The sequence below is a fragment of the Nannobrachium achirus genome, assembly GCF_963921795.1.
Source record: "Nannobrachium achirus genome assembly, chromosome: 10".
Lineage (NCBI taxonomy): Eukaryota > Metazoa > Chordata > Actinopteri > Myctophiformes > Myctophidae > Nannobrachium > Nannobrachium achirus.
Genome location: NC_137819.1, coordinates 58341094 through 58354502, shown reverse-complemented (window position 1 = coordinate 58354502; position 13409 = coordinate 58341094). Strand labels below are relative to the sequence as shown.

At 43.9% G+C, this 13409-nt stretch overlaps 1 protein-coding gene across 2 annotated transcripts in view; it reads left to right on the top strand.

Moving 5' to 3' along the window:
* The window catches only part of ash1l (ash1 (absent, small, or homeotic)-like), a 61104-nt gene that overhangs the window by 45321 nt on the left and 2374 nt on the right, over positions 1-13409 (top strand). For both annotated transcript variants that reach the window (XM_080735020.1, XM_080735021.1), the window contains exons 20-25: positions 1061-1342; positions 6237-6323; positions 7716-7806; positions 8397-8535; positions 10241-10413; positions 12529-12695. In XM_080735020.1, the coding sequence (XP_080591146.1) occupies positions 1061-1342; positions 6237-6323; positions 7716-7806; positions 8397-8535; positions 10241-10413; positions 12529-12695 (939 nt within the window). The remainder of the gene's footprint in view (positions 1-1060; positions 1343-6236; positions 6324-7715; positions 7807-8396; positions 8536-10240; positions 10414-12528; positions 12696-13409) is intronic.

Genomic DNA, 13409 nt, shown 5'->3' with positions numbered 1-13409 from the left:
TATTTAGATTTAATGTGTCTGTGCAGTAAGCTCAGTATGTCCCGCTGCAGCTGTGCCACTGAGACACATTTTATTCCAAAGTAACTGAGGTCTCCTCCGCTGAAAGGAATCAACAGCTGGTCTTACAAGATGATTGCAGCTGTGAAAGCAAAAGCAGATTATATTGGTTGCTATTATAGTTACAATTGTGCTCAAGAGCTTTGACTGAAACAACTTTAAAATGGTCACACGCTGAGTTCACACGCTTTCAACATGTCCTACCATTTTCTATTTTTGGGTCATTATTTTCAGAAAAATTGCAGATATACAAGCTCACAGCGCGGCACCGAGTGCCGCGCTGCGAGCTTGTAGATCTGCAATTTTTTGAAAAAGCTGTGAAAATGAGTGCAAATCTTTGAATATGTGTATTTTCAAAGCGAACGTTTGTAACTCAAATTTTGCTTCTGGGGGGTCCCTGGAACGAAATATTTTGAGATGCGGGTCCGTGGCCAAATACATATCATTTTGGGGGTCCTTCACATGAAAAGGTTTGAGAACCACTGACATAGTAGTCTCTCAAGAACAGACTAACTGAGCTCCATTTAAGTGAAAAGGATCTTTTCTTTGACGATGGCTGGCCAGATTGCTGACATAGAAACATAGGGTTTTTCAAAAAACCTTAGAAGGATTCAAAAAGACACTTATAGAATCGGGTCAAAATTCGAATTTTCGGGGCGCCCGCTAGTGGTTAAGGCGCATACCACATACAAGGCTATGATGCCTGCCTGCGTCGCCGGTTCGATTCCCGATCCGGACGACCTGCCACATGTCATTCCCCATCTCTCTCCCCATTTCCTGTCAGTCTACTATCCTTTCAAATAAAGGCACAAAAAAGCCCAAATATCGAATTTTCACGATTTTTCAAAAATAGCAGATCTACAAGCTCACAGCGCGGCACTCGGTGCCGCGCTGTGAGCTTGTATATCTGCTATTTTTCAATAGTTAAAGCATAAAATAATAATACACAATAATGTGTACCCGGCCGTTCTAAATGGGTTAAATGACTTAATTTGTTTTTCAGAAATACTACGGCAGGAAGTCGTCCGTGGGCAGGGACGTGTGTCGGCTGAGGAAGGCGTACTACAGCGCCCGGCACGAGGCCGCCGTCCAGATCGACGAGATCGTGGGCGAGACCGCCAGCGAGGCCGACAGCTCCGATTCGCTGGAGCGTGACCACGCCCACCACCACCATCATCACGGCGGGGGAGGGCCCGGGTCGCACGACAAGGACGACGACGTCATCCGTTGCATCTGTGGAATGTACAAGGACGAGGGACTCATGATCCAGTGTGAAAAGTGCATGGTAAGGATTTCTCTTTCTAATCCGAGTGAGGACGGACGGTCCACTTGGCCTCTGTGTTTGTTTCTCTGTTGAGATGGACATATAGGAAAGCTGAGGGCGATGGCACCATAAGTGATATTATCGTTTATCGTGATGAAAAACACTCGCGATAATCGTATCGTGGAGATTGAATTTATCATGATATCGTCCGCCGTCATGCACTGGAATCAATTCACCTTTTATTTGCCGAGCTGCATATGCGGTACTACTTAAACCCTCTATAAGTAAAAGGTACTTATAATATACTGTACATACTTGATACAGTCTTTTATTAGCCAATCTACAAGCTCAAAACGCGTCACGTTGTGAGCTTGTAGATCTTCTATTTTTTGGCAAATGTTCCGCCCCAGGATAATTGTGAAATTTTGATTATCGCAATAATATCGTAAATCGCAATTTATTTTGTCACAATAATCGTGATGTGATATTTTCATATCGTCCCACTCCTTGGCGAGACAGACTGTATGAAAGCTGAGAGGGAGTCAGTGTAGGAGAGACAGACTGTGGGAAAGCTGAGAGGGAGTCAGTGTAGCAGAGACAGACTGTGGGAAAGCTGAGAGGGAGTCAGTGTAGCAGAGACAGACTGTGGGAAAGCTGAGAGGGAGTCAGTGTAGGAGAGACAGACTGTATGAAAGCTGAGAGGGAGTCAGTGTAGGAGAGACAGACTGTGGGAAAGCTGATAGGGAGTCAGTGTAGCAGAGACAGACTGTGGGAAAGCTGATAGGGAGTCAGTGTAGCAGAGACAGACTGTATGAAAGCTGAGAGGGAGTCAGTGTAGGAGAGACAGACTGTGGGAAAGCTGAGAGGGAGTCAGTGTAGGAGAGACAGACTGTGGGAAAGCTGAGAGGGAGTCAGTGTAGCAGAGACAGACTGTGGGAAAGCTGAGAGGGAGTCAGTGTAGGAGAGACAGACTGTGGGAAAGCTGAGAGGGAGTCAGTGTAGCAGAGACAGACTGTGGGAAAGCTGAGAGGGAGTCAGTGTAGCAGAGACAGACTGTGGGAAAGCTGAGAGGGAGTCAGTGTAGCAGAGACAGACTGTGGGAAAGCTGAGAGGGAGTCAGTGTAGCAGAGACAGACTGTGGGAAAGCTGAGAGGGAGTCAGTGTAGGAGAGACAGACTGTGGGAAAGCTGAGAGGGAGTCAGTGTAGCAGAGACAGACTGTGGGAAAGCTGAGAGGGAGTCAGTGTAGCAGAGACAGACTGTGGGAAAGCTGAGAGGGAGTCAGTGTAGCAGAGACAGACTGTGGGAAAGCTGAGAGGGAGTCAGTGTAGCAGAGACAGACTGTGGGAAAGCTGAGAGGGAGTCAGTGTAGCAGAGACAGACTGTGGGAAAGCTGAGAGGGAGTCAGTGTAGCAGAGACAGACTGTGGGAAAGCTGAGAGGGAGTCAGTGTAGCAGAGACAGACTGTGGGAAAGCTGAGAGCAAGCAATGTAGGAGATATTATATTGTAGAGTGTAGGAAAGCTAAAAAGGAGTCACAGTGTAAAATAAACCCATTAGGAAAGCTGAGAGGGAGACAGACAGAAAGAAAGCTAAGAGTGCAGGAGAGACATGCAGCTGGAAAGCTGAGAGAGAGAGAGTGCTGGGGAGACAGTAGAAAAACTGAGAGGGAGAAAGTATTGGAAAGGCAGACATTTGGAAGTGTGAACGGGAGCCAGTGTAGGAATACCGTATAGTATGGAATAGAAGAGTCCCAGCTCCTTGGTGGCGTGTTTTTTGTCACGTTATACTGTATATATATATATGTACACACATTTGTTCTGTGCAATTACCCATCCTATAACAACTAGGAGCAGTGATGTCATTCACCCATCCTATAACAACTAGCGGCAGTGAGCTGCCATTGGATTCTACGGCGCTCGGGGAGCAATTAGGGGTTAATTAGGGGTCTTGCTCAGGGACACACATCGACATTGCTGGCCTGGAATCGTACCTGGGACAACCAGGGGCTCTGGCTCCCCAGGCGGACTCACTAACCACTCAGCTGTGGCCTTCCATAGTACTAGTATAGTAATTGGGCAGGGTACTTGGCAGGGTTCAACGAGGTCGGTAGTGGCACTCAATAGTCAAACCATTTCAACGTCTATGGCCACAAAAACAAACCTTTTACTTACTGGCCGTTGTGGCTGGTAGGGTCTTTATAAACCACATATGAAGTGTAAAACAAACTAGTCTGAACTGCTCTGGAGTCACAATAGCAAATAGAGCAGCAGACACGACAGTCGTGCAGTCATAAGATCTTTTATGTTTTGGTATTTATTTACATAGCATAATTGTGAGACAGGAAACTGAGGGCTGAGAGAGGGGGCTGAACATGCAACGCCGGTCTCCATAGCCGGGGAGCCACAGGCCCAAAAGCTCAAAGAATAGGGTTTTACCTGTGACGTCATGACATACTTTTTATTTTTGTTTTTTCTATTAATTTGGTCATTAAGGTCCACAGAAACTCTGCGAAGAAAAGTTATGGTCATTTGTACATTCACTCCATCGACTTCAATATACAGGAAAGAAACACACCAACAAAAAAAATATGCTTTAAGTAGCATGTGAGGGGTCAAACTAGGGGTTCTTGATGATTCTGAATCCATTGCAAGCATTTGTTTTGCATGAAAAATATTCCTTGGGCTAGAAAATGGACCAAAATAACGGTGAAAAGTGATGACTCATCACTTTTCACAGGTTTGAGAGGCTGAAATCTAGCCCAAGGAATGTTTTTCATGCAAAACAAATGCTTGCAATGGATTCAGAATCATGAAGAACCCTTAGTTTGACCCCTCACATGCTACTTTTTTTGTTGTGTTTTTTTCCAGTATAGTGAAGTCAATGGGAAACTTTTTTTCGCAGTGTTTCCGGCAGAGCAGGCCTCTCATTCTGTGTACCTTATTGACCAAATTAATAGGAAAAACTAAAATTTGGAGTATGTCATGACATCACACAGGTCTTCTCTCATTTTGGCACAGTGGCTCCCCGGCTACCAGCAGAAATTATATTGGGGGAAATGTTAGGATTATGTGGTCCGCTCACTATCCGGTGACCTACTGACACGCCCGATACAATCCTTTGTTTTTACGTGGAGTTGAAGCAGAGGGAATCAAACGACCCTCTCCATCTGTAAGTGATTTGGGGTGATTCCTCTGTAGTCCTAAACGTTGCACCGCGTGGTCTGATTCAACAGCAAGGGAGGGTTGTAATCAAATTCCTGCCATTTCTTTTCCACATGATTGAATCAGGCAGACAGTGACTGTGATCAGGAGTGTCGCACCAAATTATGGGCCCTGGGTACAAGGATTCACTCACATTTTGTGCTTTAACTATTGAAAAATAGCAGATATACAAGCTCACAGCGCGGCACCGAGTGCCGCGCTGCGAGCTTGTAGATCTGCTGTTTTTGAAAAATCGTGAAAACGTGTGCAAGTCTTTGAATGTTTCAAATCCTTATTTTTTGGGGGGAAAACCTATGTTTCTATGTCAGTGGAGCTCAAACTTTTTCATGTGAAGGACCCCCAAAATGATATGTATTTGGCCACGGACCCCCTTCTCAAAATATTTAGTTCCAGGGACCACCCAGGAGCAAAGTTTTTGTTAAATATGTTCGCTTAAAAAAAAAGCTGTGAGCTTGCAGATCTGCTATTTTTCAATAGCTAAAGTATAAAATAATGAAGGCCCCTCCACCCCAGTAACTCAGTCCCACTCCCCCCCACCCCCCTTGTGACGCCCCTGACTGTGATGGAACTGTCGTGGGATCACATTCCTCCCCAGTCCAGTGATTTGTGGTTCGCTGTAATGAATGTTGTTTTTACTTTGTTTAGCGGCCATTTCATTTTAGCGACGCTGAAAGAGAATGTTAATGACCTGACAAGCGATACAATTTCAAAAATAACAGAAGTAATTGCCCCCCAACCGACCCATTTTAACCTACAGACAGATAAACCAGTGGTCACTCACTAGGTGGGGAAATGATTCAACGTTCACTTTTATTCACTTCACTTCTGTTCAGAGTAAATGAGGCAAGTCTAGCCAAGTCTACGCAAGAATGAGACTCAATTGACCAGATTAAAACAACGCATGGGAATGAAGCTACACTACAGTACATAGAACCAACTTCAAGGCAAAAGGCAATGCGACCACCAGCAGTTCTTCTTTTTTTTATATATCATTTTTATCGCACGATTTTGTAACCCATTTTTCACCCAGTGCCAATTACCTAACCTGTAATCCTGGTTTCTGCTCTTCCTCTGGGGAGACAACAGACTAAAGCTGGTTGCACACTGCTGCGTTTTTCGGGCCGAATATCGGAGTGAATTTCGGAGCGCACAAATAAAAAATCTACCTCACGTTATGTCAGTCACATTTGCACACTGCCGCACGTTTCGCGCACCACTCGGTCCCTTGCTCTCTCTATCTCTCTCTCTCTCCTTGCCCTGAAAAACGCATTTCGCAACGAAAAACGCAGCAGTGTGCAAAGACCTTAACCTCATGCTTCCTTCAGTGCATGAGTAGTCCAAGTTGTTTCTTTTCACCTGACAGTGGGGATTTCCCCGGATTGGACGTAACGCATGGAAGGAACACGTTATTCCAACCAGTTCCTTTCCCCTCCATCAGGCGCCCACAGGCTGGCCAGGGGGCGAAGGCATTATAGAGACCAGGATTACTGCATGTTTTTGTGAGGGTATCAACCCCAGGAGACACAGGGAGAACATGCAAACTCCACACAGAAAGGCCCTTTCGCCGACCCCACCTAGGGCGTGGGTGCTGATGACGCAGAGAATGTTCTAGCTGTGAGGCGACAGCACAACCAACTGCGCCACCGTGCCCCACCAGCGGTTCTGACTAGATGTTTGTCTCATATTGTTGTAGGTTTGGCAGCACTTCGACTGCATGCGGTTGGAGACGGAGGTGGAGCATTACCTGTGTGAACAGTGTGATCCTCGCCCCGTGGACAGGGTAGGTTCATCTCAATGCATTATAAACATCACTATTAGGGGTGTAACGATATAGTAACTGTATCGAAATATCGTTTTTAACTTAAAAAATCGAAGTATATCGAAATGAAAACAGCTAAAATCGTATCATATCGTTTTATTTTGTATCGTATCGAATCGGCAGTACAAAGAATCGATTGTATCGTTACTACTTACTTGAGCATTGTATTTAGCATTTTTAAGAAGAAAAAATTAAAAGGAGGGGTTTCATTACTTTTCCTTTCCATATAGCTATACTGGTCTATCGATAAATGTGTGTAATTTCTGGGTTCATGTCAAGGTGCAGGTTTATATATATAATAATACATGTTTCCCTTAAAAACCTGCACTATCCACACCTTTCACACAGAATTAATTTCTTTGCTAAATAGTTACTATATCGATTTTAAATCATTGAATCGAATCGTATCGTATCGCCATGAATGAACCAATATCGTCCATGTATCGTATCGTCAACCATGTATCGTGATATGTATCGAATCGCTATTAAAATGTATCGTTACACCCCTAATCACTATGTATTCCTCTCCTCTCTTTAACTGTTTGTGTAACCCTGTCATTAAGCCATTTAAGCCCGAACGCAAATCTGTGTCACTTTAGATTTGAACCACTTTAACCATTATTTTATGCTTTAACTATTAAAAAATAGCAGATATACAAGCTCACAGCACGGCACCGAGTGCCGCGCTGTGAGCTTGTAGATCAGCTATTTTTTTTAAATGGTGAGCATTTGTGCAAGTCTTTGAATCTCTTTGACCCGATTCTATAAATGTCTTCTAAATCCTTCTTCTAAATCAGTGGTTCTCAAACTTTTTCATGTCAAGGACCCCCAAAATTACATGTATTTGGCCACGGACCCCCATCTCAAATCATGTTGTTCCAGGGACCCCCCAGAAGCGAATATTTTTACAAGCGCTGCGAGCTTGTATATCTGCTATTTTTCAATATGATTCTAGGCCTACAGTAAATGGGTTTAACACACGAAACCCTAGCGTCCCTATTCTTAATGGGAGACCATTCTGCGAAAAGAACTGATCTACAAGCTCTCAACACGCGTTTGCAACATGGCGTGTTGAGATCTTGCCGATCAAATCGTTTTGGTGAATAAATATGATGAAGGGGGGGGGGGGGGGGGGGGGGGCTGACCCCTTGGCGACCCTGGACAACAAAGTATATATAGGGTTTAAGTGATCGTTTAAATGAGTGTGTATGACTTTTCATTTTCTTTCTATTGGGTTCTTCTTTCTTTGAAGTCTCTCCACGAGAGTCCTCCTTCTAATCTAATCCGTGTGTGTGTGTGCGTGTGTGTGTGTGTGTGTGTGTGTGTGTGTGTGTGTGTGTGTGTGTTGTGTAGGAAGTCCCCATGCTGCCTCAGCCCAGTTACGCCCAGTCAGGTTCCATTTACTACATCTGCCTGCTCAGAGACGATCTCCTGCTGCACCAAGGTAACCACTCTAACAGCTCAACAATAGTCTATATGCACATACGCCATTTTGTTCTACTTCCGGGTGTCTTTCGACTATCTTCACAGGTGTTACTGATGATACTAATTAAGGCTCTGTTTGATGTATTGTACAGTGGTGCTTTCATTTCAAGGACCCCCATAACTCCCATAACCCCCATAACTACAAATGGAAGCAAATGGACCCTTGCAGGTCCATTTGCTTCCATTTGTACACTGTCAGAGTTACACACCTGTATGGGGACATTTGGAACCCACTCAAGGACACTTTGAGACCCACTGGTGTAGCAGAGTGTTTCCAGTGAGCCAACATGCAGAATGGAACAGACCCTTCATTAGTATCATCGGTAACATCTGTGAAGGAAGTCGAAAGACACCGGAAGTAGAACAAAATGGTGTATATGCATATACCCTATTATGCTGCCTTTGGTTTCAACTCTCATCTACTGTCAGAGGCAGAATGAGTCCCTATAAAAATGTGTGTGTGTGTGTGTGTGTGTGTGTGTGTGTGTGTGTGTGTGTGTGTGTGTGTGTGTGCGTGCGTGCGTGTGCGCGTGTGCATGTGTCATCCAGGTGACTGTGTGTACCTGATGAGGGACAGCAGACGTACCCCGGAGGGACAGCCTGTCAGACAGTCGTACCGTCTCCTGTCTCACGTCAACAGAGACAAGTTGGACATCTTCCGCATTGAGAAACTCTGGAAAAACGAAAAGTGAGTCGGACAGAAGAACACCACTACCTGTTGGAGCGTGGCGTGCCGCTACATCCTGCATAGCTAATATAGACCAGTGTTTCTCAAACTTTTACATTTCAAGGTCTTCCCTTAACTCTGACAGTGTACAAATGAAACCAAATGGACCCGTTAGGGTTCATTTGGTTCCATTTGTGCTCTGTTAGAGTTACAGACTTGTAGGGGTCAATTTAGACCACCTTTAAAGGACAACTTTGTTTTTTTACAACAAGGGTTCATATTTTAGATTGTAATTAGAGAAAAGAAAAAGTGAGTGTTAAAATGTTTTCATTTGCTTCGTTCTATTGTTTTATCGCGTTTACCGTGCTAAAATGTGGGGCATGCGTACGCATGGGGGCATGCGTACAAGTGGCTAAATATGTCTTTTTAGACACAATAAGCCAGCAGTTTCTTTATTGCTATTTACTGTAACACTTCTAGCCCCCATAAGTCACATCCAACCATGAAAGGTTGCGTTGTATCTTGGGAATGGGCTTATTCTGTGTAAAATGACATATTTAGCCACTTGTACGCATGCCCCCAACCACTGAAATAAGAAGCTCTAAAACAATAGAAAGAAGTAAATGAAATCAATTTAACACTCATCTTTTATATTCTTTAATTACAATCTAAAATATGAACCCTTGTTGTAAAAAATTAAAGTTGTCCTTTAGTTTAAAGGAACCCACAGCGTCCCTGGAATCCACTTTGAGAGCCACTGCTATAGACGATCAGAGATCTACGCCTAGCTGATACTGTACATCTCGTGACCTCTAAATTCAATGAATGGGTTAACAACTGGGTGGAAACCATTCAGACATTTTACAGATAACAACATTCGCAGAGCCAATGCAAAGATTCATGGCAGCCCTTCATATATACCGTAGGTTCTGACTACGTTTTTAGCCAGAACCAGGTTTTTAGATAAAAAGTAAAGTCAGTTTACTTGACCAAGCTTGACCAAGCCACTTAACCAAGTTAACCAAGTTATGTTGCAGTCAGCACAGAATGGGCTTATATTAGGGTCATACTAGGTTTGTGTCCGAGAACTCATGTTGGAAGCAGCCAGTTTAGGGAACTAAATTGGCTTCCCGTGGAATACTTTGGCAAGACTGACCATTAGAAATGTGCCGATTGATCGGTGAGTGATCGCGATCGGCCGATAATGCTTCTGTCGGCTTTGATCGGTATCAACTTTGCCTCTATCGGCTTTGCCGATCTACAGGCTAGATCAGCTATATTCACAATATTTATATGTGGGACTGAATGTAACCTCTACTTCAACTCCTACAAGTTGAATTGGATACTAAAGGACCTCAGCCTGCAATCTCCTAATGTTTATACTTAATATACAATGTCAATGTTTTGTAAGAAGAATCATTAAATATAAAAATGCGCCTACAGTAAAACAATAAATAGGAGAATTTATGGATTTGGCACTGTGATCGGGAATATCGCTATCGGCAGATACTGATTCCAGTTGATCAGTGATGGGTATCGGCCCCAAAAATCACAATCGGAGCATCTCTACTGACCATGGTCCATAAAACTCTATACGGAGAGGTTCCTATGGCTTGCTGAATAATTTCCCACATAGTGCAGATTTTTAATATGCAGTTTAAACAAAGTCCCAGTTGTATCAAAGCAGCTGACATGCTGTTGTTTTCTTTGTCTCTCCTCGTTGAAGGGGTGAGAGGTTTGCCTTTGGCCACCATTACTTCCGTCCCCACGAGACCCACCATTCGCCATCACGGAGGTTCTACCAGAACGAGTTGTTCCGCATGCCATTGTACGAGATCATCCCCCTGGAGGCTGTGGTGGGGACGTGCTGCGTCCTCGACCTCTACACCTACTGCAAAGGTGAGGCAACACACGCGCATACACACACAGTGAAGAATGATGTTAACCACAGTACATATCGTCGTTGTCATCATTTTAAAAATGATTTAAACTAGTGAAAACAGCCGATCTAAAAGCACACAACGCCTCGCACCGCGAGGCGTTGTATGCTTGTAGATCTGATGTTTTCACTACTTCTGTGCGACTGCCTTGTATGATGAAGCAGGGAATTACTTTGGGAAAGAACAGACACATTTTAAACTTGGAGATACAAGGTTACCACCCGTCAACGGCGATATGGTTTAATCCCCACACCCAATAGAAAGAAAAATTTTACTATAGTAGTCATGCTTTTCATTGACGACTACTTGTCTGTGTGCCATTTAGCAAGGCACTCAACCCTCATCTGCTCCAGAGATTTGAGTGACCATGGTGTAAATATGTGACCAAGCATACAGCTATTACCATACAGTCGAGTTGTGATTTATCCCGGTGTCACGCACAGTAGGGATGCGAAGATATACCGGTACGGATCGTAATCGCGATACAAACGTCCGCGATACGGTTGAATCGGTTCATTCAGTGTGTACCGGTACAATAGACGGCCGAAATCGTGATGGATCGTACCGTGAGTGTCTGGATCGGTAAATTCCGCGATTGTATCGGTTCTTCCATTATAGTATTTCATTATATCCTGTGTTTCCGAGGCGCCATGAATGCACCATCATCAGCCGTTCAACCCCCTCCCCAAAAGCCAGTCTTTAACGCGAGCTGCGACTCGGACAGACGGACAACATCTGCACTCTGCATGCAGGCAACCAGGGAGACAGACAGTGCAGCGAAATACGAGTGAATCAACACAGACGAACTAGCAGCCCCACGGGTTAAAAAGATGCAAGATTAGTTGCACAGTACTTAGCTTTATCATCCAAGTCCGCTGCGCTGATTGTTGTCACAGAGTAGCACAGGCTGATCGAGTGATATGTAATCAACAGCCGTTTCTTAGCGAATCTCCGACGGACAATTGATTGAGATCATCTTCTGCGCTATATTAACTGCACACACACACAACAACAATGTTGCTGGGTGTTGTAGGACTACTGCTTGCGTTTAAAACAAAGTATTTGTCACTGTTCTACAACTTTCCTGTTGATGCAAGCAACTCTCTCACTTGAAAGAAGCCTAATTTATACATCGCAGTACAAGGGTGTCGCACCTAAAATAGCAGACCTACAAGCTCACAATGCGTCGTGGATGCGACGCGCTGTGAGCTTGTAGATCTGTTTTAAAACATTTTGTCTATAAAAATGGCATAATCCTGGATTAAATATAATATAATATAATATAATATAATATAATATAATATAATATAATATAATATAATATAATATAATAATACAAACCAGGGAGGGACTTTATTGTTTTTCAGGTCAAGGACCCCTTGGCTCAGACAGAGATCAAGCAGGGACCCTCGCTGTAGGCTAGGCATTATAGCCTACTGTATCACAGAAATATTTGGCAGGCCCCCTGTAATAACCCTGGATTGGGGTCCCTGACTCCCAGTTGAAGACATATAGGCCTACTAATAATGACATAGGCCTTCTATATGATTAGTTATGAAACAATTCTACAATAGCCAGCAGCTTTGTGTTCTCCCAGAATACTATAGGCCTATGTTGGGTTGTTAGACAGAGCCTATACTACAGTGAAACAATAAATTGCCTTGAATTTAAATTTCATACATTTTTAGTCGCTATGTTTTGTAAATTTTGGGATTTGGGCTTGAATCGTGGTGAATCGTGAATCGTTTCGCATCGTATCGGGAACAGGGGTGGATCGCGATGTATCGTATCGGCAGGATTTCAATGTATCGCAATTATATCGTATCGCTGGCAGTGTATCGAGGTCCGTATCGTATCGCCTCAGTGGTCGAGATTCGCATCCCTAACGCACAGAGAATAGCCATTCTACAACAAGCTCACCATGGGTTTTGTAGATCTGCTATTTCTCTTTTGCACAACACCGGCGCACAACTAAGTATGAGTCAGGTATTGCTTGCTCTTGCGCCATTCGACAGCCAAGGTCCATAACCTGTTTAACCTCCAGGCTAACTCAGAGTGTGTCTCTGCCCTACAGGACGGCCCAAGGGCGTCAAAGAGCAGGACGTTTACATCTGCGACTACCGGCTGGACAAGTCCGCTCACCTCTTCTACAAGATCCACAGGAACCGCTACCCTGTCTGCACCAAGCCATACGCCTTCAACCATTTCCCCAAGCGCCTCGCGCCCAAAAGAGACTTCTCGGTGAGTGTTGTCAAGGAAGGCAGGACAGACTGTTCAGACTGGGCTGTCATTGCTTCATAAACGCAGGGAAGCTATTTTGAGGGTGGAGAGATAATGTTACAGCTTAATGTTATGACTTAGCACGGCACTTACCAGGCCTCGCTCTGCTTACCCGCTGCTTCAAGCAGATATGCACAAGCAGAGGCATATCAAAAAGTGGAAAAAAGCATACCTACACCTCATCTTGCCGGCAGATTCACATTTAGGCTAGATAGACTAGTTTTAGATTTTCAGTGAATCAATAATTACAGATCATTAATTACATAGTGATTACTGTGAATCAGTGTGTAATAGAAATAGATGTAATATACTGTCGTTGTCGGGTGAAAACCTTGTATGTCCAAAACCGTTTGTTTTGTATTTATCATTTTAAAAATGATTTAAACTAGTGAAAACAGCCGATCTACATGTACACAGGTGCGAGGCGTTGTGTGCTTGTAGATCTGCTGTTTTCACTACTTTTGTGCGACAGCCTTGTATGATGAAGCAGGGCTTTGCTTTGCGAAAAAAAATTACAAATTTGAAACTCGGAGATACAAGGTTTCTGCCCGACAAGTGACGATATGTAATATTCCTGTTATGTACTGTATAATGGTTGGTTATAAGTTTTTAATTTGTTAATGAGTTTTAGATATATCATGGTACGGTGAGCGCAAGGGAGCTACTGTTATGGGG